The sequence below is a fragment of the Aythya marila genome (assembly GCF_965140915.1).
Source record: "Aythya marila genome assembly, chromosome: 17".
Lineage (NCBI taxonomy): Eukaryota > Metazoa > Chordata > Aves > Anseriformes > Anatidae > Aythya > Aythya marila.
The window spans coordinates 5335291-5355703 of NC_139058.1; the positions used below are offsets into that span (position 1 = coordinate 5335291).

General features: G+C 66.0%; 4 protein-coding genes across 4 annotated transcripts; 1 reads left to right on the forward strand and 3 right to left on the reverse strand.

The window, feature by feature from the left end:
• Positions 1-2449: 2449 nt before the first annotated feature.
• Positions 2450-4034, reverse strand: MTFP1 (mitochondrial fission process 1). The gene is made up of 4 exons (XM_082774452.1): positions 3960-4034; positions 3210-3337; positions 2891-3123; positions 2450-2691 (listed from the first exon to the last, which is right to left on the reverse strand). Exons 1-4 carry the CDS (start codon positions 4009-4011, stop codon positions 2616-2618), a joined length of 489 nt encoding a protein of 162 aa, XP_082630578.1. The 5' UTR covers positions 4012-4034; the 3' UTR covers positions 2450-2615.
• A 713-nt stretch (positions 4035-4747) lies between these two features.
• On the reverse strand, positions 4748-8911 carry SEC14L2 (SEC14 like lipid binding 2). Its single transcript, XM_082773706.1, has 12 exons — positions 8785-8911; positions 7526-7601; positions 7286-7329; positions 7120-7179; positions 6841-7029; positions 6292-6387; positions 6058-6118; positions 5891-5974; positions 5635-5741; positions 5412-5551; positions 5147-5316; positions 4748-5055 (listed from the first exon to the last, which is right to left on the reverse strand). Exons 1-12 carry the CDS (start codon positions 8836-8838, stop codon positions 4901-4903), a joined length of 1236 nt encoding a protein of 411 aa, XP_082629832.1. The 5' UTR covers positions 8839-8911; the 3' UTR covers positions 4748-4900.
• Positions 8912-10928: 2017 nt separating this feature from the next.
• On the forward strand, positions 10929-13822 carry RNF215 (ring finger protein 215). The gene is made up of 10 exons (XM_082773707.1): positions 10929-11192; positions 11352-11480; positions 11578-11649; positions 11732-11817; positions 12149-12203; positions 12523-12627; positions 12781-12897; positions 12974-13111; positions 13327-13429; positions 13585-13822. Exons 1-10 carry the CDS (start codon positions 10965-10967, stop codon positions 13605-13607), a joined length of 1056 nt encoding a protein of 351 aa, XP_082629833.1. The 5' UTR covers positions 10929-10964; the 3' UTR covers positions 13608-13822.
• Positions 13823-20012: 6190 nt separating this feature from the next.
• CCDC157 (coiled-coil domain containing 157) lies at positions 20013-20264 on the reverse strand (the record flags this gene model as incomplete). Its single annotated transcript, XM_082773719.1, has 1 exon — positions 20013-20264. One exon carries the CDS (start codon positions 20262-20264, stop codon positions 20013-20015), a length of 252 nt encoding a protein of 83 aa, XP_082629845.1.
• Positions 20265-20413: the final 149 nt, after the last annotated feature.

Sequence of the window (20413 nt, forward strand, 5' to 3'; positions counted from 1 at the left end):
GTGTCAGGCCCCAGGTTGGAGGGGCAAGACCCTGGGATGGACCCCATTATGAAGGTTTTGGGGTTCTTATCCATCTGATGGGTGATGTGGTCCTGTTCTGCTCCTTGGGGTTGGACCAGGAAGGTGCTGCAGGTCCGGAGCCAGGCCAAGGTGACAGCCAACAGCAGGGGGTGGGCTCCAAAACCAGGTTCCTGCCTCACAGCAGTGGGAGCAGAAACCCCTTATGGGCTTGGGACATGTCCTATGTCCCCATCTGTGGTGGGACAGGCTTGGGGACGTCGCACTGATCCCACTCTTCCTCCTTCAGGGGACCCTGGTGCCACGAAGACGCCGCTGGTGCTCAGCTCTGGTTCTGTCCTCCACCTGGAGGCCAGGGTGGACTTCGGGCCTGGTGTCTCCCCCAGGATCTACGTGGACCAGTGCTACGGGACGGGCTCGGGGTGGCCGGGCCACTCCAGGAGGGCCTACGTGGTGGTCAACAGCCAAGGGTGGGTGCTGGGGTCCTGCCAGGCCTCCTGGTGGGGTGGGAGAGGTCTTGGGGTCAGCTTGGAAACGTCCCTGACTTGTTCCTGGGTCTCCCCAGGTGCCTGCACGGCCCGAATTTGGGCAGTGTGTCCGTCCAGCACCTGAGAGGGGCGTCTGTCCTCCAGCTCTCCATCCTGCCCCCCGTGCTGGAGGCTGAGCCTGAGGAAGAGGAGGTGAGGTTGTGGTGGAGCGGGGTTCCTGGTGGTGTGGGACACCTCCTCGGGGTGACGTGGGTGTCCCCAAGGCCTTGTCCCTCTGTGGGCTATTCCTGGTCCCGGATAAGGAGCCCTGAAGCCGTGGGGAGGACACGGAGGTGGGAGGGAGGGGAAGGGTGAGCTGCCCGGAGGTGGTGGTGAGGACGGATGGTGTCCCAGCAGGTCTACGTGCACTGCCTGCTGACGGCGTGGGGCACCCGGAGACACAGCCTGAGGTCCTGCTTCTACAGCGAAACCGCAGCCAGGTGAGCTCTGCCTCCGTGTGGGCTCCCTGCTGGCACCCAGGAGCTGGGCAGAGGGAACAGAGCACCCATGGGTGCTCTGGGAGCAGAAGCCACTGGTGCTGTTTTGAGGTCAGGGGATACATCCATGGCACTGCTGTGGGCTGGATGCCACCCCTTCCACCCCCATGTGTCCCCCTGGTTGTGGATGAGCTGGGAAAGACCCCTCTGGGGTGGCCAAGACCCAAAGGGACGGAGGACACAACACCATGTGGGTCGTGGGTGGGTGCTGGGGACCCGAGGACCCCCAGCTCTGCCCTTCCCTCCCAGGTGGCACAACGCAGAGGACCCTTCCCAGAGCGCCCTGTGTGACTGCTGTGACAGCGGGTGTCCCCCTGGGGACACCCCACCAGGACAGCAGCCAGGTAGGCACCTTCTGTGGGGGCAGCTGGTGGGTGGTTTTGGGTGCCCTGGGACCAGAGGGGAGCCACATGATGGGCTGTGTCCACCCGCAGAGTTCCCAGGAGAGGGGATGCTCCACCGGGAGACCATTGGCCCGTTTCTGGTGCAGGACCTGGTGCCGTGGTACGAAGGTGAGCAGCCAACCCCAAACTTCTCCCTTTTAGCCCCAAACCAGCCCAACCATCTGCTGCCTGATATTCCCCCACCCGGGAGGAACGGGGACACCCAGGACAGGGTAGCCCTGGAGGCTTATCTCTGTCCTCGGTGCCCAACCCCTGACCCTGTTGTCCCCCCCCAGCGCCGTGCCGCACGGTGAAGAAGCTGCTGCTGGCTGTGCTGGCCCTGCTGGGCAGTGCCATCGTGGCGGCCGCCCTCGTGGGGAGCGTGCTGGCCATGGGCTTGGCCGTGTGGCGCCTGCGCAGGGGACAGCGGAGACGCCGGCGGCCGAGGCGGCAGTGTCCCTTCCAGGCTGAGCTGCAGGCTGTGGTGGGGGCCCTGGTCCCCAAGGAGCTGGAGAAACAAGGGGAGCCCGGTTTGGAGTACCGCAGCCTGGAGCACAGCTCGGTGTGAGTGGGGCTCCTTGGAAATAAAAGGTGTTTCTGTGAAGCTGCTCCTCCTGGGGGTGCTGCGGGGAGAGGGGGCTTCCAGGTAGGGCAGCGTGGTGGTGTGTCCCTGGTCTGTGCTGCGTGATCCTGGTGCTGGGACCGACCTGCCCAGGGGAATTGGGGTCCTGGGAGGTAGCACAGGAGGTGGTGGCAGTGCCCAGGTGCTCCTAGAGGGCTGGGCCCTATGGGGTTTGGGGGTGTCCTTGGGGCAGAGCTCCATCATCGAGGGGTGAGCCCTGACCGTGGCTCCCCCACCCTGTGGGGCTGTGCTTCCCCTTGCCTGTCTCCAGTGCCAGGAGCCTCCTGTCCCCATGAGGTGGGATCTGAGGGGCTACATTTGGTGCGGGGACCCCTCATGATCCCATCGTGAACCCCATGTGGCCCTTGCGGGCACCCAAACACCACTTCCAGCAGGTGATGTATGAAATGATTTATTAGGACCAGGCCTGGGGCGGATGCTTCCACCCCATGGCCACAACCTGAGTGTGTGGGTTCACAGTGCAGGAGGTGCAGCACCCCAGAGCCAGCAGCGTGCCTCAGTTTCCCTGCCTGGCTCTGCTGGATGAGTCCCCAGGTGGGGATGGGGCTCAGTGTGAGGACGGGGGCTCTCCCTCAGTGCCGTAGAGCTTGCGGAGGCTGGAGTCCATCAGGAAATCCACGGTCCTAGGGTGAGATAGTAGGGTCACTACGGGGCCCCCTGGGACATATATGGCCACAGGGGCGGTCCAGCTGTCCCTGGTGCCATTGGGCTTTACCCCACTAATCCCCACCAGCCCCCAGGGAGCTCAAGGGACTGGCGCTGACCCCCCCCAGGTCCCTGGGACCCCACAGGAGCCCGTCCCAATTTGTTCCCGTGCCTCACCTGTCAATGGGCGTGATGATGACGGGGATGGCGGCCAGCCCCAGGGCGGTGGTGGCCCACTTTCGGACGGGCAGAGGCCAGCGGGTGAGGGAGCCCAGCAGGGCCAGCGAGGCGGCGCACAGGCGGTTGATGGTGAAGCCGGGGATGGCCACCGAGGCCAGGCTCTGCCACACGAAGGTGTCCGCCACCGCCACCCCTACCCGCGTCGCCTTACCGGGGTCGTGCTCGTGGGCCTGGGGTAGGGTGGGAAAGGAGGAGGTCGGATGGAGAGGGGCACGAGGGGATGAGGTGGGGGAAGCCACGGGGGGGATGCGCTCACCGCTGCAGCTTTCCTGCCCTTGTCGATGGCATCGGCGGTCACGTAGGCTGTGGCCACCCCGTAGCTGGCCCACACGGCTGCCACCGGGACCAGGGGGCGGAAGGATTCGCCCACCTCGTTGGCGTAACCTGGGGGGGACACCGGGATGGGGGTGAAGGGGGCAGCGGCTCCGGTTTGTGTCCCATCCCGTCCCGTTCTGCCTTCCCCACGGGGACCGGACCCTGCCCGGGTCACCTTGCTCCCACCACCGGGACACCGAGGGACGGGGGGGTGGGGGGCAGCGGGCAGGGTCCGGCCCTGCTGCTGCTGCCGGGAGGGGCTGGTACCGGGTGTCGGTGCTGGTATCGAGTGCCAGTACCCGGTGTTGGAGCTGGTACCGAGTGCCCGGTATCCGGTACCAGGACCCGGTGTCAGTGCCGGTACCGAGTGCCCGGTGTCCGTGCCTGGTCTCGGGGCCAGTGCCCAGTTCCGGTATCCGGTACCGGGACCCGGTACCGAGTGCCCGTGCCCGGTGTCAGTGCCGGTAGCCGGTATTGGTGCCGCTACCGAGTGCCCGGTGTCATTGCCCAGTCTCGGGGCAGGTGCCCGGTCCCGGTATCCGATCCCAGGACCCGGTGCCGGTACCCGGTAGCCGTGCCGGAACCGAGTGTCGGTGCCGCTACCGAGTGCCCGGTGTCGGTATCGGGTCCCAGAACCCAGTCTCGGTCCCAGTTCCCGGTCCCGGTGCCGTGTCCCGGTGCCGGTGCTCACCCAGGTACCGGACCCACGTGTCCCGGTAGAGGTCGGGCTCCACCGCCCCCATGGCGCGCCCCCGCCGCCGCACGCTCCAGGCCCCGCCCCCAGCCCCGCCCACTCTCCAGGCGCGTCACCGGGCCCCGCCCCTCTGCCCTCAGGCCACGCCCACTCCGCCCGGCTGCAAGATGGCGGCGGGGGAGGCAGGGCCGGGCGGCACGTGACCGGCGGTGGTCACGTGGGGGTGTGGGGCGGGGAGGGAGGGGCAGGAGGGGATTGGGGTAATGGGGAGGGGGCAAATAGGGGAAAGGGGGTAATGGGATGGAGGGATAGGGAAATGGGCAATTGGGGGGGCAAATAGGGAAACTGGGGCAATAGGGGAGGGGGGAGGAAATAGGGGAGCTGGGGCAATAGGGGAGGGGGCAAATAGGGGAAGTGGGGCAATGGGGGGGTAATAGGGGATGGGGGAAATAGGGAAATGGGCAATGGGGGGGGAATAGGGAAACTGGGGCAAGAGGGGATGGCAGGCAATAGGGGAACTGGGGCAACAGGGGATGGGGGAAATAGGGGAAGTGGGACCATAAAGGATGGGGGGGCAATAGGGGCCGGTGATGGGGCTGAGAGGGGAAAACAGGGTTGGAGGACACAGCCCAGACTGGTGACGGGGCTGAGGAGGGGAATAGGGGCTGGTGAGAGGGCGGGGGGCACAGCCCGGAGCAGTTGTAGGGCTGAGCAGGACCCCCCCCACTATGGCCAGCGGGGCCTGGCCATGGGTCCGAGGGCCAAAAACCAGCCGAGAGCCCTGCGTGTGTCCATCCCTTTACTGCCCCCACCCCACCAGCCCCTACTCCCCCATACATAAGGCACAGAGGGGCCGGCGGCCCCGCATCCCTGAGCCGCGGGGTCCCGGCCCCATTCCTTCCTCCGTCCTCCCCGGGGTCGGGGCCGCGCCGCCGGCGTCAAGGGCTGGGGTCGAGGGGTCCCGGGGCCGGTTTCTCGCCGCCGAGCTGCTGGATCTGCTGGGCCGAGGCGGCGTCGGGCAGCAGCACCTCCACCGTGTAGCTCACCCGCTTGGCGTGGATGTAGCTGTAGGTGTTGTCGAAGCGCAGGACGTCTGCGGGGTGAGATGGGGTTAGGACACCAGGGATGGGGTCCCCGGGGGTTGGGGATAGGTTTTTGGGGGGTAGGATTGGGGCCGTACTCACAGATGCCGGGGGTGGAGCAGGTGAGGGAGCCGTCCTCGGGCACCATGTGCGCGTTGTAGCGCTGGGTGGGGAACACCTCGGCCATGTCGCCCGCCCGCTGCCGCTCCCCGACCTTCGTCTTCAGGTACACCCCAAAACCCACGTCAGCCCCCTCCGACTTGAACTGCCACCTGCCAGAGGGACACCATAGGGTGTGGAGGGGGAGTCTCCGGCTCCGTCCATCCTCATCCTCATCCCCCCTGTGCAGCGGGGGGACCTCCCTCACCTGAGGACGCAGCCGGGGACGAGGATCTCGTACTCCACCTGGTGGGACGAGCCGCGGTTGACCACCACGGTGTGCTCGTAGGGCTGCGTCAGCTGGTCCCGCACGTAGTACCGCGGGGGCACGTCCCCCCCGTAGTTGATCTGGAAGGGGATGTTTGGTGACGGGCAGGGGGGGGTGCCGCCGTCCTGAGCGCTCCTCCTCAAATTGGGGGAGCTCCTCCTACCTTGCTGGGGCATTTGGGGTCCCCGTCGGGGTCTGTCAGCGTGCCCCCGTACTCCACCGGGATCTCTGCGGGGTCGATGTACTTCTGCAGGACCTCCTTCCAGTCGGCTGGGGGACAGTGGGGTGTTCAGGAGGGGCTGAGACCCACATGGGGACCCCCCAGCCCCGCCAAGGTGCCTCTGCCAGAGCTGGGGACCCCCCCACCACACACTTTTTGGCTGCAGGGACAGGGTGAGGGCTACCCCAACCCTACTCACATCCCAGCACCACGACCTTCTTGCGGGTGTCCTCGCTCAGGAAGTGCTTGACCAGGTTGTAGGCCACCGGGAAGATTTTGGGAGCTGGGGGGGAGGGGGAGCAGAGCCGGGCGTCAGGGGGGGCCACAGGGCATCGCGCCCGGCCGCGCACCCGGCGCTGGACTCACCCTTCACGATGAAAAGGCGCTTGAGGGACTCGGGGTAATTCTCCTCGAACATGGACAGGAGCTGCGGGATGGGGAGAGCTGCACACCCACGTCCTCCAGCCCCAAACGCCCCACGGGGCAGCCCCACCTGCTCAGGCTTTGCAGCGGGGGCGCAGGAGGGGAGCCCCTGCTCCTCGGACCCCCAGGGGCACCAGGGACAACCAGAGCCTCCCCGGGGTGGGAGCAGCCCCTCACCTCGCCGTAGGCTTCCACCGCCGGCTTCCAGAGGTGCTTCAAGCCCAAACCCTCGCAGTCGTAGACCATCAGCACCATCTCAATCTTCTTGCCCAGCTGGGACGGGGGACAGAGAGGCCAGGCGGGAGGATGAGCTCAGGGACTGGGGGGGGGGAAGCAGCGGCCGCTGCCAAGTCCCTGCTCCCACCTGTCCCTCATCCCTGCCACCCGCCGTCCCGGGGACAAGCCGGTGGCAGAGACGGGGCAGCCCCAGAGCTGGTCCCTGTGTCCCCACCAGGCTGGCCCCGTCCGTCCAGAGCCTCCTCTGAAGCATTGGTGCGGGTGCTGGGACAGGGACACACGGACAGAAGACGGATTTAAGGGGCTGACAGGGACACGAACCTGGCGGGTACCCGGGCTTGTGACAGCAGAGAAAGGCTTATGGGGTCAGTGGGGATGCGGATATGGGGGGCACAGAGGGGATGGCGAGGACACGGGCTGGTGGGGCCAGCAGGGATGGACGGGGCAGAGGCTGGTGGGGACGGGGGGCACGGCCAGGCGGGCGCCCACCTTCTGGCTCTGCTTCTCACACTCGTGCCGCAGCAGCTCGCAGTCCCGGAATTTGTTCTTGAGCAGGTCCTGCTTGGAGGCGGAGAACAGCAGCCCCTTGGCGTCCAGCGGCCCGATGATCTCGTACCAGATGGGGCTGCCCTCCCGGTCGTAGCCGCACATGCCCCCCGACATGTACTTCCTGATCACCTGCGGGGGCACCTCACGTTGGGGACAGCCCCCTTGGGATTGGGACACCCCCTTTGGGACGGGGACACCCCCCTTGGGCTGCTCACCCACCTCGGGCGCTTCCCAAGCGACGATGTTGTCGGCATCCATGCGCTTGCGGACCTCCACGTGCTGCGAAGGCGAGGCAGGGGTGAGGGCACGCGGGGTCCCCCCACCACCTCCACGGGGACACCCCAACCCCTCGGCGGGGCTCTTCCCAGCGCCGGGGCCCCCTCACCTTGCGGAGCATCGCCTCCGACTTGGGCAGGTCGAAGCAGCGTGCTGCAAGAGAGCGGAGAGGCTCAGCCCCACCGCAGGGCGCAGCGGGGACGTCCCCACCGAACCCGCTGCCCTTGTTGCTCTCTGCCCCGGTGCTGGCTTGATAAAAGTCCAGGAGCAGCCCTGCACGTGCCGGCATCCCCAGCTCGGTGCCACCCCGTGGGATGTCCCAGCCTCTCCGTGCCCTCCCCAGGCTTACCTCGGAGCCATTTCAAGAGGAAATAGTCGTCCTGAGAGGGCAGGGAGGGGAGCACGTCCTTGAGGTTCTCGCGAAACTGTGGGGAGAAAGAAGGGGCGCAGTCAGCAGGGCTGGGGACGTGGCCCCGTCCCTCCCTCACCCCTCAGGTTTGAAGTTTGTCCCAAGGGCAGCCGGCAGGACCGGGCATTCTCTGCTCCCCTCCCTGGCAGGGGACCGTCCCCAGGCCAGCTGCCAAGCACAGGGTGTCTCCAAACCGGTCCCGTTGCGCAAGGGCACCAGCAACCTGCCCCCTCCCCACCCCCCCGGCACTAAGCATCCCCCCTCTGCCATCAGCAAGGAGATTTTGGGATGGAGCCGGACCCCGGGCACTCATCACACACCACCGCTGGCACCACCGAGGTCGGCAGGGACCTGGGGGCACCGCGGTGGCCTGGGGGCACACGGTGCCAGTCGCTTGGCCGGGGCACGACACAAATCCCCCTGGCCCGCGCCGTACCAGCCCCGTAACAAGGCTGACCGGATTATCCCCGCCTGCATTTAGGTGTAATTAAACCTCGGATTAACTCCTTCACAGGGAGAAAAACAACGCGGCCGCAGGCGGGAGGGGACAGGTTCCGCAGCTCGTTGCATCAGGGCCGCGCTGCGCGGGCGTCGTGCACCCTCCCGCCCCGAAATCCCAGCCGGGCATCGACGTGGCCGTACCCCACCGGGGTCATCGCCCGCGGGCCGGGCCGGAGTTTGGCTTGGGTTTGACGGCAGGCGATAAGATAAAGCCTCCGACGTTGCCCTCTCATCAGATCGAACCCCACGGAGGCCGATAAAGGTGGGACAGAGGCGACGCCGCTCTTGGCAGCGACTCCAAAGGTGGAGAGGGGGGGGTGACAGCCACCACCTCGCCCACCCGTGCCCGGAGAATTGGGGACACCAGGGGCTCCCCGCTCGGCACACAGATCCCAAACATGATGGGGAGCGCTGGCGGGGCTCCATCCTCCGGGATGGGAGCAGGCAGCCGAAAGCAGAGCCCCGGGGATGCTCCGTGCGCCGGGAGAGGCGAGGGCCCGGCTTTGGGCCTCGCAGGGTGCCGGTGGCGATGGGCGATGGGTGCCGGGGACCGGTGGTGACCGCTACCGGTGCCGGTGCGCACCCGGTGCCGGTGGGTACCCAAGGGGGTCCCGGTGCCCAAGGGGGGTCCCGGTACCCAAGGGGGTCCCGGTGCCCGCAGCATCCCCCCCTCGCCATCATCCCGGTGCTGGGCTCACCTGGGCCAGCGCCTCCGCCTGCCGTGGGCTCAGGTCCCCGACGCGGCCGCTCATGGTGCCGGCCCGGCACGGCTCGGCTCGGCACCGCCTCTTAAGGGCAGGTTGCGGCTGCTCCGCCCCGTGCCGCCCCCGGCCCGGCACGGCTCAGCTCGGCTCGGCTCGGCTCGGCTGGGTCCCGCAGCCCTTGGACTCTGCCCGCCCCCGGTGGCCGCACGGTCAGAGCCCGAGAGCCGGGCAGGGGAGGCGGGGATATAGGGCGAGAGGGCTGGGGATGGAGGGAGGGAGGATGGACGGAAGGGATTGGGGTCAGGGCGGAGAAAGGGGTGAAGGTGGGGACGGGGAGAGGGGTTGGGGCAGGGAGATGGGGATGGGGGCAGCGTGGGGTAAGGGGTAGAAGGGGGTGAAGGTGGGAGATGGGGCAGGGGGCGGGTGGGGAGGGGATGGAGGAAGAAAGAGAATTAGGGGCAAGGGTGGTGTGGGAGATAGGATGGGGAGAGAGATGGGGTGCAGGTGGGAGATGGGGTAAGGGATGGAAACGGGGCAGAGGTAGAACAGGGGACAGAAATGGGGCAGGGGCAGGAGCTGGGCTCAGGGTCAGGGCTCAGGCACAGGGGCAGGAGGACACGGAGAAGGGATCGGGGTCAGGGCACCAGGGAGAGGGGACAGAGATAAGGGACAGGGCAGAGGCACTGGGGGCACAGGGACTGGGGGCAAGAGGGGTGCTTGTGTGTCCCACAGGGCTGCGCACCCAGGGGTGCCCCACGGAGCCCCCCTTGTCCCATGGGCTCAGGGTGGCTGCAATCCCCACGGATCTGCCCCGACCCGCACCCACCACCTCCAGCATGGCCCCACAGACTTGCCCCAGCTTGTCCCCTGCACCAGCACCATCCCCAGCATCACGGCCCCGCTGTGATGCAAACCCCGCTCTGATCCTTGTCACAAATCCCCCAGGCACATGTGGCAGGCACACGTGGCCACGGCGGGGCTGGGGACGGTGGCACCGGCAGGGCCACCCGTGGGTGCGCGGGGTGCTACGCCCGTGTTGCACACGCATGTGCCCAGATGTGTGTCCATGATAACAAAGGGAGGGGGTGCATGGATAGGGGACCCCATGTGTGTCACTGGGACACAGGGGGTGGCCTGGTGTCCCCATGAGTCCCCTAGCCTTTGTCCCTGTCCCATCCCCATGCTTGGTGCTGTCCCGGTGCCAGCAATGGGGTGCTTGGTCATGGTGCCAGGTCACTGTGCAGACATCCCTGTGCCGGTACCTGTCCTGTCCCCATCCCAATCCCTGTCCCTCTGCGGGTACCAGTGCCTCTCCCTGGCCTGGTGCCACCTCCAGCCCATCCCCGTGGGCAGGCAGGGAGCGGGGTGAGAACTGGGCTGAACAGCCAGGACTAGGGGCTGGAGGTCAGCGACATGGAGTCCAGTTGGAGGCCATCAACGAGCAGAATGCTCCAGGGTCAGCGCTGGCTCCAGTTCCATTTAACAGCTTCGTTAACGGTCTGGGTGATGGGGGGGTGCAGCCTCAATAAATCCAGGGATGACACAAAACAAGGGCAGTGGCTGAGTCGCCAGAGGGACAACACCCAGAGGGACCCAGCCAGGCTGGAGAAATAGGCTGGTAGGAACCTGGTGGGCTTCACCGAGGAGCAGAGCAGAGTGCTGCACCTGGGGAGGAGCAAGCCCAGCACCAGGACAGGCCCCAGGAGTCGTGCCGCACACCAACGTGCCCGTGAGCTGCAACGAGGCCTGGCCGCACAGCAGGCAAATGCTGGCCTGGGCTGCATCGGGCACGGTGTCGCCGGCAGCTCCAGAGAGGTGATCTGCTCTGCTCAGCTCTGGGGAGGCCACAGCTGCAGTGCTGGGACCGTGCTGGGCTCCCCAGTCCGAGACAGAGCTGGGCACACTGCAGGGAGGCCGGTGGAAGGCCACCAAGATGCAGAAGGGACTGGAGCAGCTCTGCTGCGAGGAGAGGCTGAGGGAGCTGGAGAAGAGGAGGCTCAGGAGGAGCCCGTCAGTGTCTGTCAGCACCTGCAGGGAGGCTGAAAAGGGGACAAAACCCTGCACAAGTGCTGTGATCCCAGTGTGATCCGGTGTGATCCTGGTGTGATCCCCCACGATCCCCTCCCCACTCTCCTCCGCCCCACGAGGGGCGCTGTGCAGGCCCCGGGGCAGCCATGGCGGCGCTGAGGGCCGCGCTCTTGGCTCCGTTGCTGGCTCTGAGCCGGGCCGAGCCGGGCCCGGCTCCCTCAGCCCGCATCGAGGTGGAGCTGGCGGGGCCTGGAGCCGGCAACGGGGCCGGGAACGGAGCCGGGGAGGCCGCGGGGCCCGGCGGCTCCTACACGCTGCGAGGGGCCCTGCTGGGAGGGCCGCGGGAGGAGGCGATCGGAGGGCGGCTGCTGCTGGTGAGAGGGGGCTGGGGGAGCTGGGGGGTGGCTGTGGGGGACAGGCAGGGATGTGGAGGCAGCAGGGAGCGGGAGCACGCTGCCCGCACCCCTCCTGAGCCTCCCCGGGGGTGTCCCGGTGCCCCCGGTGCCGGCCCCTGATGCTGCCGTGTCCCCAAGGTGGGAGATGAGGAGCCTGAGCTGGGTGCTGAAGACAGCTGGATCGGCGTGGTGCCGCTGGGCGAGGAGCCGGCTGAAGGTCCCCGAGGTGCCAAGGAGGAGTCCTTCACCGCCGCCGTGGTCAGCAAGGTGAGGGTGCCCGGCTGCGGCAGCTCGCGGGGCTCACGCTGGGGTCCCCAGCAAGGATTCGGACAGCTTCAGCCCCTGGTGCCTTCTGTTTTCACAGATGAAGCGAGCCCTGGTGCTCGGGGCATCGGCACTGCTCATCCTGGCGCTGAACCAGAACGCCATCCGAGAGGTAGGGGAGCTCCAGCAGCCCTGCTGGCGCCCTGGATGCTCTTCTGCATCACTCACGGCTGTTGTTTTTCTGTCCGGTGCAGCTGGATGTCTCTCAGCTCCTCGCCAAGCCCATCATCGTGATCCAGTCCTCGGACAACGTCACCAGGCTGCTGGGAGCACTGCTGCGGTGAGAGCTCTCCTGAAGCAGTCGGATTTGTGCCACGGCTGCTGAAGGGTGGAAGGGCACAGCCAGCACTTGAGGGCAGCACCAGGAGGGATGGGACAGAAGGGGCCGGGGGGGGTGTCTGGCATGCTCAGCCTGGCACAGGAGCTGGGGCATCTGCTGTGCTTTATCAGATGGGGAAACTGAGGCACGGGGCTGGGCACACGTGGCTTGGAGGAGGCTTCTCTCCTCCCTGAGCGTGGCCCCGTGCCCTGCAGGAAAGGGGCTCCCAGGTACTGGGGTTGGATCCTGCTGCGCCCACAGGGCTGACGCTCTTCTTGCCTCTTGCTCATAGGGGTCTCAGAGCTACAGCGAAGATCACATACCAGGCAGTGCTGCTGGAGAACCTGGTACGTAGGTACCTCTTCCTCCTCTTTGTCCTCTGTTTTGGTACAAGGGCAGAGGCACAGCTGTGCCCAGCCAGCATTTGCTGGCCAACGGGGCGATTTAGTGGCCAGCTCCACAAGGGCTGGTGAAGCTGCCGGTGCCTCGGTGTCCCCAGGACTTGCTCTGTGGGAGCAGGGAACCTGGCAGCCACCTGTGCTTCCTCATTCCCTCTCCGCCTGCAGCACCACAGGTGGAAATCACTCAGCGTTGCCGTCCTGCCTCCTGCGCCGTGCTGCTGCGTGCTGGCACGGGCTGGCGGCAACGCGGTGTCCTTCCTCGCAGGGGGTGACGCTCACCCTGTGGTCCACCTGCGGCCTCTCCCGAGGGGGCCTCTATGGGGAGTGGCAGGGTGTCATCTGCACCGGGGAGAACAGCTCGCAGGTCCAGGTGCGTCAGCAGCACCCATGGGTGGCCCCACGCTCGCTCCCCATGGCCGTGGGGCGAAGGACGGCCGTGCCTGGCATCACCACAGCCAGGCCGGGAGGGAAACAGGGGCTTCCCGCTTGCCCTCCTGAGTGCCTCGTGGTGTTGTTCCTACAGAAGTACCTCCAGCAGCTCTGGAACACCATCCTGCTCATCGCCCTGCTCCTCTGCACGGGGGTGATCGTGCAGGCGCAGCGGCAGTCGCGGCAAGACGTGTCGGAGCGGGATGCCGAGGTGGGAGCTCCCCGCTCCCTGCTTTTTGCACCCGAGCGGTGCGGCCGGGGCCTCACGCTGTGCTCTGCCTCCCCAGCTGGACCTGAAGCAGCACATTCGGCGGCGGCTGTCGGCCCTGAAGACGCGGCGCTACCATCCCGGCAAGGCGCTGCAGAGCCGGGTCTGCGAGATAGATAGCTGCGCCGTGTGCCTGGAGCAGTTCTGCAAGAGCCAGGTCGGGACCGGTGGGACCGGTGACACAAACGGGTTGGGGCCACCCCTGCTAATGCCTCCCCTTTGCTCTGTTCCCTGGGGCTGAGCCTCCCCTCGCATGCCAGGGCTGGGATGTCCCCACCGGGGGGACGTTGTCCCCCTTTCTGGGGCAGGGGGAGGTTGCTGTGGCCCTCAGGGCTCATGTCACCCGTTTCCCACCCACTTCCCTCCCCGCAGTGGCTGCGGGTGCTGCCGTGTGCCCACGAGTTTCACCGGGACTGCGTGGACCCCTGGCTCCTCCTGCAGCAGACCTGCCCCCTCTGCAAGCACAACATCCTGGGTGAGTGCAGCTCCGGGGCTTTGAGGAGCCCCCGGGACTCCCAGCACGTCCTGCTCCCTGTTTCACCCTCCAGGGAGCATGTTCATATCGGGGCGAGGGCTCTCCTCTGCCCCTGCTTCCCCCCGTGACGCCTTCTCCATCCTTTTCCCTGCCAGGGAACTGCTGTGGAGAGAGCTAGCCAGCCCGGCGGACGTGCCCCGGGGCTGCTCCGGGAAGAACGGGGGGAGAGGGACCGGGGTGGGCGCTGGGCGAGCTGTGCTCGGTGCTGGCACGGGCTCAGCGTGGCCGTGCCCTTCGCAGCACCCTGGCAGCGCCTGGCCTTTAGGGGAGTGAAGGATTTGGGGGCTCTCCCTGCTCGGCGTGAGTAGAGGGGCGGGGGGCACGGCTGGGCACAGCCCATTTGGGTGCTGCTGGGGGGCTGGGGGAACGGGAACCAGGGAGGGGACATCAGGGGTGGTCTGCAGGGCCAGCTGCTCCCTCTCCCTGCTCGTAGTCATTTTTCTAAGTCTCTTTTTTTTTTTTTTATTTCCCCCTGGCCGTGGCAGGGCACGGCTGGGACGCGTTGGGTGACGGCTCTGCCACAGCCAAGGGACGGGGACGGAGCTGGCAGGGCTGCGGGGGGACCTGCTGCTCGTGGCAGGGGGGTTGGGAGGGGGGGAAAACACCCTATTTATACTAACTTATTAGAGAGGACGGCGCGAGGGAGCTGCAGAGACTGAACACGGGCTGTGCTGCGGTGTCCGGGGACTCGCCGTGAGCCCCACGTGGCTCCAGCTCCGCCTGGCAGCCGCAGCGCTGCCCAGCTCCGTCGCAATTAAAACACAGCTAGGAGAGGCTGCGGGGCTGCTGTGTCTTGTGTTGCTTCGTCCCCGGCCCCTCCGACCGCTCGTCGCCGCTCTCCCAGGCTGCGGCGGTGCTGGCGAGCTGAGCACGGCTCCGACTCCCCTTGTCCCGAGGCCGGCTCTGCCTCCAAGCCCTCTTCAGAGCCGCCTGGCTGCCTCCCAGCCGCCTCTTGGGAGCGGTTCCTGGCCCGAGCTGAGCTGAGCCGTGCCCAGGCGTGGCGCAGGTGACTGCGAGTTAGCCGGGATCAGAGCCGGGATCAGAGCCGTGCCAGGGATTGCAGCAGCGGCTCAGCCCGTGGGCGACCGGGTTCCAGCACCCAGGAATGTCGCCGGCCCTGCTCGGCTGATTGTTTGGGGCCAGCTCTGCACGCCAGGGAGCGTTTCCCCCCACCCAGGCCTCCTCACCAAGGTGCTGGTCAGTCCCCTGGCTGCCAGCGGTGCTTGCACCAGCCCCACCCCTGTCCCCAAAGCCCCAAAGCTACAGAGGGGCTCTTCCCAGGGCCCCTGCGCTGCAGGAGATGAACGGGGGATGCGCCAGCCCAGCCCTCAGGGCCCCGCTGCCTCCTGCTTTATCAAAAGCCGCGGCGTTGCCCAACGGAGAGGGACAAGAAGGGAAACCACACAAACAGGTTGGTTGCGTCCCTGCCGAAAACAAGGTGAAGCAACAGCCGGCAGCCAGCTGGCAGCCCCGCTGCCGCCTCCCAGCTGCCACGGCACCGCTCCCCGGGCTCCCCACGCCGCCGCGTGACGCTGCTCCTCGGGCTCGGAGCGATGGGGAGGCAGAGCGGGTGTCCCAAAGGAAGGTGCCGTCGTGTTTGCAACAGGTAACGAGGTCCCGCAGGGAAGGGGGAGCAGCTGCGCGCTGCTCGTTAGCGCTTCAGTCCTGCCTGAGCTCCCCCCAGCATCTATTTGCGGTGGGGGCCGGTGCGGTGTGAGAAGGGGCGAGCTCCTCCGGCAGTGCTGCTGCTTCCTCGGGGGTCGGGGGCCAGCAGCAGACCCCGTGCTGGCAGCGAGAGGCAGGGTCCGGCCTCGCTTGTGGGTTCTGCCGAGGGTGGCTTTGGGCGCTGGCTGCCGGGAGGTCGCTGCCGGGCCCTGCTGGTGGCTCCTCCGCGTGCCCCTGCGCCGTCCCCGCTGCCTTGGCTGCTTGGAGGCCTGCGGAGGGGAGAAGCAGAAGAGGTTGGAGGGGAGGAAGGAGTGGGAAGCTCCCCAGCGCTTTCCTCCGGGTTCCTACTCACCCCGCGGCCTCCCCGCCACGCTGGCTGCCGAGCTGAGTCCACAGCTGGGGCTGTGGGACAAGCTGGAGGAGAGAAGATGGGGGTGAAACCTCCTGCGTTCAGCTCCGTGCTCGGGGATCTTGGCTTCTGCCCTGGGAGGATGCCACCGCCAGCTCAGTGGTGGCACAACAGCCTCGTCGGGGCTGAGGTAAAGGAGCTGGAAACCAAACCAGGGGGCTCGGCAACGCAGCTTTCCCCTGCTGGCACCGGTTCACCAGTTCACGCGGTGCCCCCCCAGCTCGTGCGCCCCTCTCCTGCCAGCTCCCAGCCCCGACTCGGACTCAGCCTCACCTGCAGCACGCCCTGCTGAGCAGCCGCCTTCAATTTGGCCAGCGCGGCCCTGAGCCGTGTGTTCTCCTGCTCCAGCACCCCGATCCTGATGTCGTTGGCCTGCAGCTGCTTCTCCATGTCCTCGGCGATGTTCCCGGTGCCTGCAAATAAAATAAACCACGGTGCCTTGCAGCCTGCTCGGAGGTGCTGGCAGCAGAGCCCGTCCCAACAGCTCGGGAGCACACGAGTGGGGTGGTGTTTGCTGGAAATGAGCCTTCCCGAAGCAGGGAGCACCAGCACAACCCCCACAAGTGGTGGCTGGGTCCTAAACCTGCTGGCTGAATCAGCAAGGACAAACGCAGCCGTGTCCAAGCCCTTGCCCTAACCCTGCTTCTCCCTTACTCTCAAACTGTGTCTCAACGGGGACGTGGAGCTCGGGGAAGAACACCAGGAGCTTCTCCCGCTCCTTCAGCTCCTGTGCCTGCTCCTCCAGCCTGGAAACATCCTCACGCAGCTCGGAGACGGACTGCTCCAGGCTCTGCTTCTCCTGCTGCAGCGTGTCCAGCAGCTCCTGGGGGGCAGAGCAAGGGCAAGGGGCTGAGTTTTGTGAGCACCCTTCTCAGGAGGGTTGCCAGGTGTTCCCCCCGTGTGCCGGGTACCTGCTGCGCCCGGAGCTGGTGCCCGCTCTGCTCCCGCTGCTCCCGGCTCTCCTCCAGCTGCTCCGCCAGCCGGGCCCTGTCCCCCTCAGCCTCCCCCAGGCTGGCTTGCAGCTCCTCACGCTCCTGGTCCAGGCTGTCCAGCTGCTGCAGCAGGGCGTTCTGCTTGGCCTGCAGGGACTGCACGAGGAGGCGAGCCTGCAGCAGCTCTCTGCTGCCCTGCTGCCAGCACTGGAGCCACAGGGAAGCGGCACCGCGGTGATGAGGGGCTGTGGCTGCAGCTGAGCAGCTGCGGGGAGCAGCAGCCGTACCTCTCGGTGCCTCAGCATGCTCTCCACCTTGGCCTTCTCCTTCTCCAGCTGGGTGGTGACCGCGCTCAGCTCCTGGCCCAGGTTCTCCTTCTGGTCGGTGAGCAGCCGCACCTCCTCCTCCAGGTCCAGCACCCGGCTCCTGGCCACCATCGTGGTCCTCAGGTCCTCCAGCAAGCTCTTTTTGGTCACCTCTGGGGAGACAACAGCACCATGGAGCCCAGCTGGGCAGGAGGGGGAGCTGCTCCCAGCCCAGGTGGTGCTTTTAGGGGCCCTACAGCTTCTGCAGGTGCCAGCGAGGTCTGGTGACAGTTCCTTGGTGTCCCAGGGAACCCCTAAATCTCAGCCAGCACCTGGGTGCTGGCTGCTGTTTGGGCACTGCAGCACAGGAGGCTACGTCCTCCCGTTCCCACCAGGCCCACACCCAGCTGGTTCTGGGGGAGCTGGGAGTTACACGGGTGTAAAACACGTGGTGAGATCAGAGCCAGACTCGGGGAGAGAGGTGGCAGCTGGGTGAGCCCCCGGGGTCCTTACCCAGCTCCTGCAGAGCAGCCTGCTTGGCAGCCAGCGCTTCCTTTAACGCGGAGATTTGTTCTTCCAGCAGAGCAGCTCCTAAATAAGTGCAGAAGACCACGAAACGTTAAACAGCTCCTCAAAGAAACTAAAACAAGGGGGCAGCAAAGCACAGTGCCAAGGCGTTTTTCACCCGGTGATGGCATCGGGCTCCCACCGCCGCGTTTGTCCCACGGTGGGGAGCAGCCACCAGCACGTGAGATGCTGCAGAGACGGGGCACAGAGAGTGGGAAGTGAGATGATGGGGAGGGGAAAGCAGCAGAAGAAGCTGGGAGAGGATGAAAGCATCAGGACAGGCAGCAATGCCAGTGCACCAGCCCTCACCTGCTCCGGGGGAGCCCCAGGAGCAGCTGGCACAGATAAAAGTGGGATTTCCATGGCCAGGTGACCGTAACGGGAACAGTCGCTCTCACTGGTGACATTTGAGCTGCCCAAAACTAGAGGTAAAAGCCCCGTTCATGGTGCTGGGACTGAGATTTGACCGTGGACTGCCTGCTTCTGCAAATACCTGCAGGGGACAGCACCGTACCTCTCCGTAGGTCGTCCTTGTCCCGCTCCAGCCTGGCTACAGCCTCCAAATGCTCCTTGTTCTTGACTTCCAGGCTCTGCTCAGCCTCCTTCCTCCGCTGCGCCTGGGTCTCCTTCTCCGCCTGAAGCAGGCGGGCGAAGTCCTCAACCTGCTTCTGCAGCTCGTCCCTCTGCTTCTTCGCCGCCGCCAGCTCGGATTTCAGAGGGTCGAGCAGCTCCAGCAGCGCGTGGAGGTGTTTGCTGATGCGGGAGAGGTCCTTGCTTTGCTCCGAGGCCCAGCATTTCACCTCGGCTGCCGAGAGCGTCTTTCTCCCCACGGTCTCCGCCACCACCTGCTGGAACCTGCTGAGAGCCGAGGGGATGTTGTGGCTCTGGCAGATGCTGGTGATGGCTTCGCCCACCTCGCGCAGGCTGGCCTGGGTGCAGGCACAGACGTCGCAGGGTGCTGGGGACGGCTCCGCTGCCCGCGTGGGGATGCTGCCCGAGGCGTCGCTGCCAGCCTGCCACGGGCACAGGGAGCTGCACTGGGCAGCACCCGGGGGGGCGCTGGGCTCCGAAAGGGCTGGCAAGCAGGGCTGGAAGTGCTCCTCCGTTTTCCCAGCCTCGGGGGCGGGTTGCAGCGTGGGGATGTTCCTCCTGCAAGCCTTTTTCTGGTGGGGAGAGCACAGAACAAAACACGGAGCACAGATCAAACCACGCTGGCTGCAAACAGTCCGTGAGAGGCAAACCCAGAGGGGCGAAGGACGGGGACAGCGCAGGCAAGAAGCCGTGAGGGCAGCGAGCCCTTCTTTGGGGAGAAAAGACACTCCCTGAGCTTGCTGGAGGACAGAGCCAAGTGCTCGGGGTTCCCTGCTGTGCTCTGTTACAGCCAAAGCCAATGGCTAAAAGCCAAACGATCCTCACGCACAGCATGGGCTGCCCCCAGCGCTCCCTGACACCAAGAGGATGAATTTCTCAAGCTCCCAGGTAACTTTTCAGCCACTGCTCGTGTAGTGGAGCTGTGGTTTCATGACAGAAAGCCTCTGCAGCAAAATATGCTCCCTGGCTTTTTTTTTTATTTTATGTTTGTTATTTTCCCTCCTTCCACACCTCGCTGCCCTGTTCCCTGCTCACGCCAGGTGAACACTCTGCCTTTGCTCTGAGACTATGCCACGAGAGGAACCATTTGGGAAACAAAATGCAGGGCAAAGCATTTTTGCCACAAATCATTTCACCAATCGGAGCCAGCTCAGCCGCACACGGCATGGGGCAGCAGAGCCACAAGGGGCAGCACGCCGGCAGGAGGAGAATATTCATCCAAAAACTACGGGCAGTTGGGCTGCCCCATCCCAAAATCCTGGTGGAAGCCAGGGACAGCACACATCTGGCACGGCCACCACACGAATCAGGGTGTCCCTGTGCGTGCCTGGGGGATCTCCCAAATCGTGGGGGCGTTGAGGCCGTTGCTGTGATCCCTGCGCTCATCTCAAGGTGCCCGCACGCCCCCGTATGTCCCACCTCGGTCAGGAGCTGCTGGTAGAAGGCCCCCAGTCGCAGCATGCTGTGCCAGTACCTCCTCACCGTCAGCCCCGCGGACATGCAGGGCCCCACTGCCTGTGCCGGGGGCACGGCTCGCTCGCTGAGCAGGTTTTCTGCATAGCCTGTGAAGCTCTGGAGCAGCAGCAGCAGCCTTCATGGGGATGAAAGACAGAACAACAGAATATTAGGACCAGGGAACGTGCCCGTGGCACTCAGCAGAGCGCTGAGCCTGAAGTGCAGCGACAAAAGTTGTCTTCCTTCCCCGACCCCCAGCCCAGGTCTGGCAAAGGAGGCTGGATACCTGTGTGCCCCCCTCCTGGGGGCTGCTGACTCCCCAGAGCAAGGTTTGGTGGGGTTAAATCCTCCTGCACTGCCAGGGTGCTTGCAGTTCCGGGGGGCTCTCCCTAAAGTTTTGGGGCACTCACCGCCCATATCCAACCCAAACCATTAGGGCCAAATATTGAGACAGCACCGTGGGCACGGCTCGTCTTTAAAACCGAGCTGTATCTCTTTCACCCAAAAAAAGGCACTTTTGCCTCCCAGCCTCGTAGCATGGCCGTGCCTGAGGCTTTTTAAGGTCTCGGAGGGATGCTTCGTGCCGGCCGTGCCCTCTCTCACCTGTCTACCAGCAGCTCCAGCAGCACCACATGGGCGTGCTGGCTGAATTCGGGGTCTCCCTCGGTGTAGTCGTAGCGCTCCAGCAGCGCCGCCAGGTCCAGCTCGCAGGAGACTTGATCGGGGAACTTCCAGGAGGGGAAACGAGCGGGGCCAGCCCGGGAGGAGACGTCGGAGATGGCTCCCTGCAGGTCCCGCAGGTCGGCCCGCAGGCTCGCCATGCTGCTGGGGTGGCCCAGGAGGTGTGCCATGGGTGGACGGACAGACGGATGGATGGACGGACGGATGGACTGAGGGTGGTGGGGGTGGCACAGGGGATGGGTGGGGGTGGTGGGTGGGTGCTAGGGGGTAAGGGGGTGTCAGAAGGGGGGTGTCAGGGGGTGGAGGAGTCACAGGGGTG

Excerpts from the sequence above, each read along its gene's own strand:
- MTFP1 (XM_082774452.1), bottom strand. The coding sequence starts at position 4,011 with ATGGGGGCGGTGGAGCCCGACCTCTACCGGGACACGTGGGTCCGGTAC. Across the intron at positions 3,338-3,959 it reads CACGTGGGTCCGGTACCTGG|GTTACGCCAACGAGGTGGGC; the intron begins GTGAGCACCGGC and ends TGTCCCCCCCAG. Across the intron at positions 3,124-3,209 it reads AGGGCAGGAAAGCTGCAGCG|GCCCACGAGCACGACCCCGG; the intron begins GTGAGCGCATCC and ends ACCCTACCCCAG.
- SEC14L2 (XM_082773706.1), bottom strand. The coding sequence starts at position 8,838 with ATGAGCGGCCGCGTCGGGGACCTGAGCCCACGGCAGGCGGAGGCGCTG. Across the intron at positions 7,030-7,119 it reads TCGCTTGGGAAGCGCCCGAG|GTGATCAGGAAGTACATGTC; the intron begins GTGGGTGAGCAG and ends GTGCCCCCGCAG. Across the intron at positions 5,317-5,411 it reads GTCCCCGGCTGCGTCCTCAG|GTGGCAGTTCAAGTCGGAGG; the intron begins GTGAGGGAGGTC and ends TCCCTCTGGCAG.
- RNF215 (XM_082773707.1), top strand. The coding sequence starts at position 10,965 with ATGGCGGCGCTGAGGGCCGCGCTCTTGGCTCCGTTGCTGGCTCTGAGC. Across the intron at positions 11,650-11,731 it reads ACCAGAACGCCATCCGAGAG|CTGGATGTCTCTCAGCTCCT; the intron begins GTAGGGGAGCTC and ends TGTCCGGTGCAG. Across the intron at positions 12,898-12,973 it reads TGTCGGAGCGGGATGCCGAG|CTGGACCTGAAGCAGCACAT; the intron begins GTGGGAGCTCCC and ends CTGCCTCCCCAG.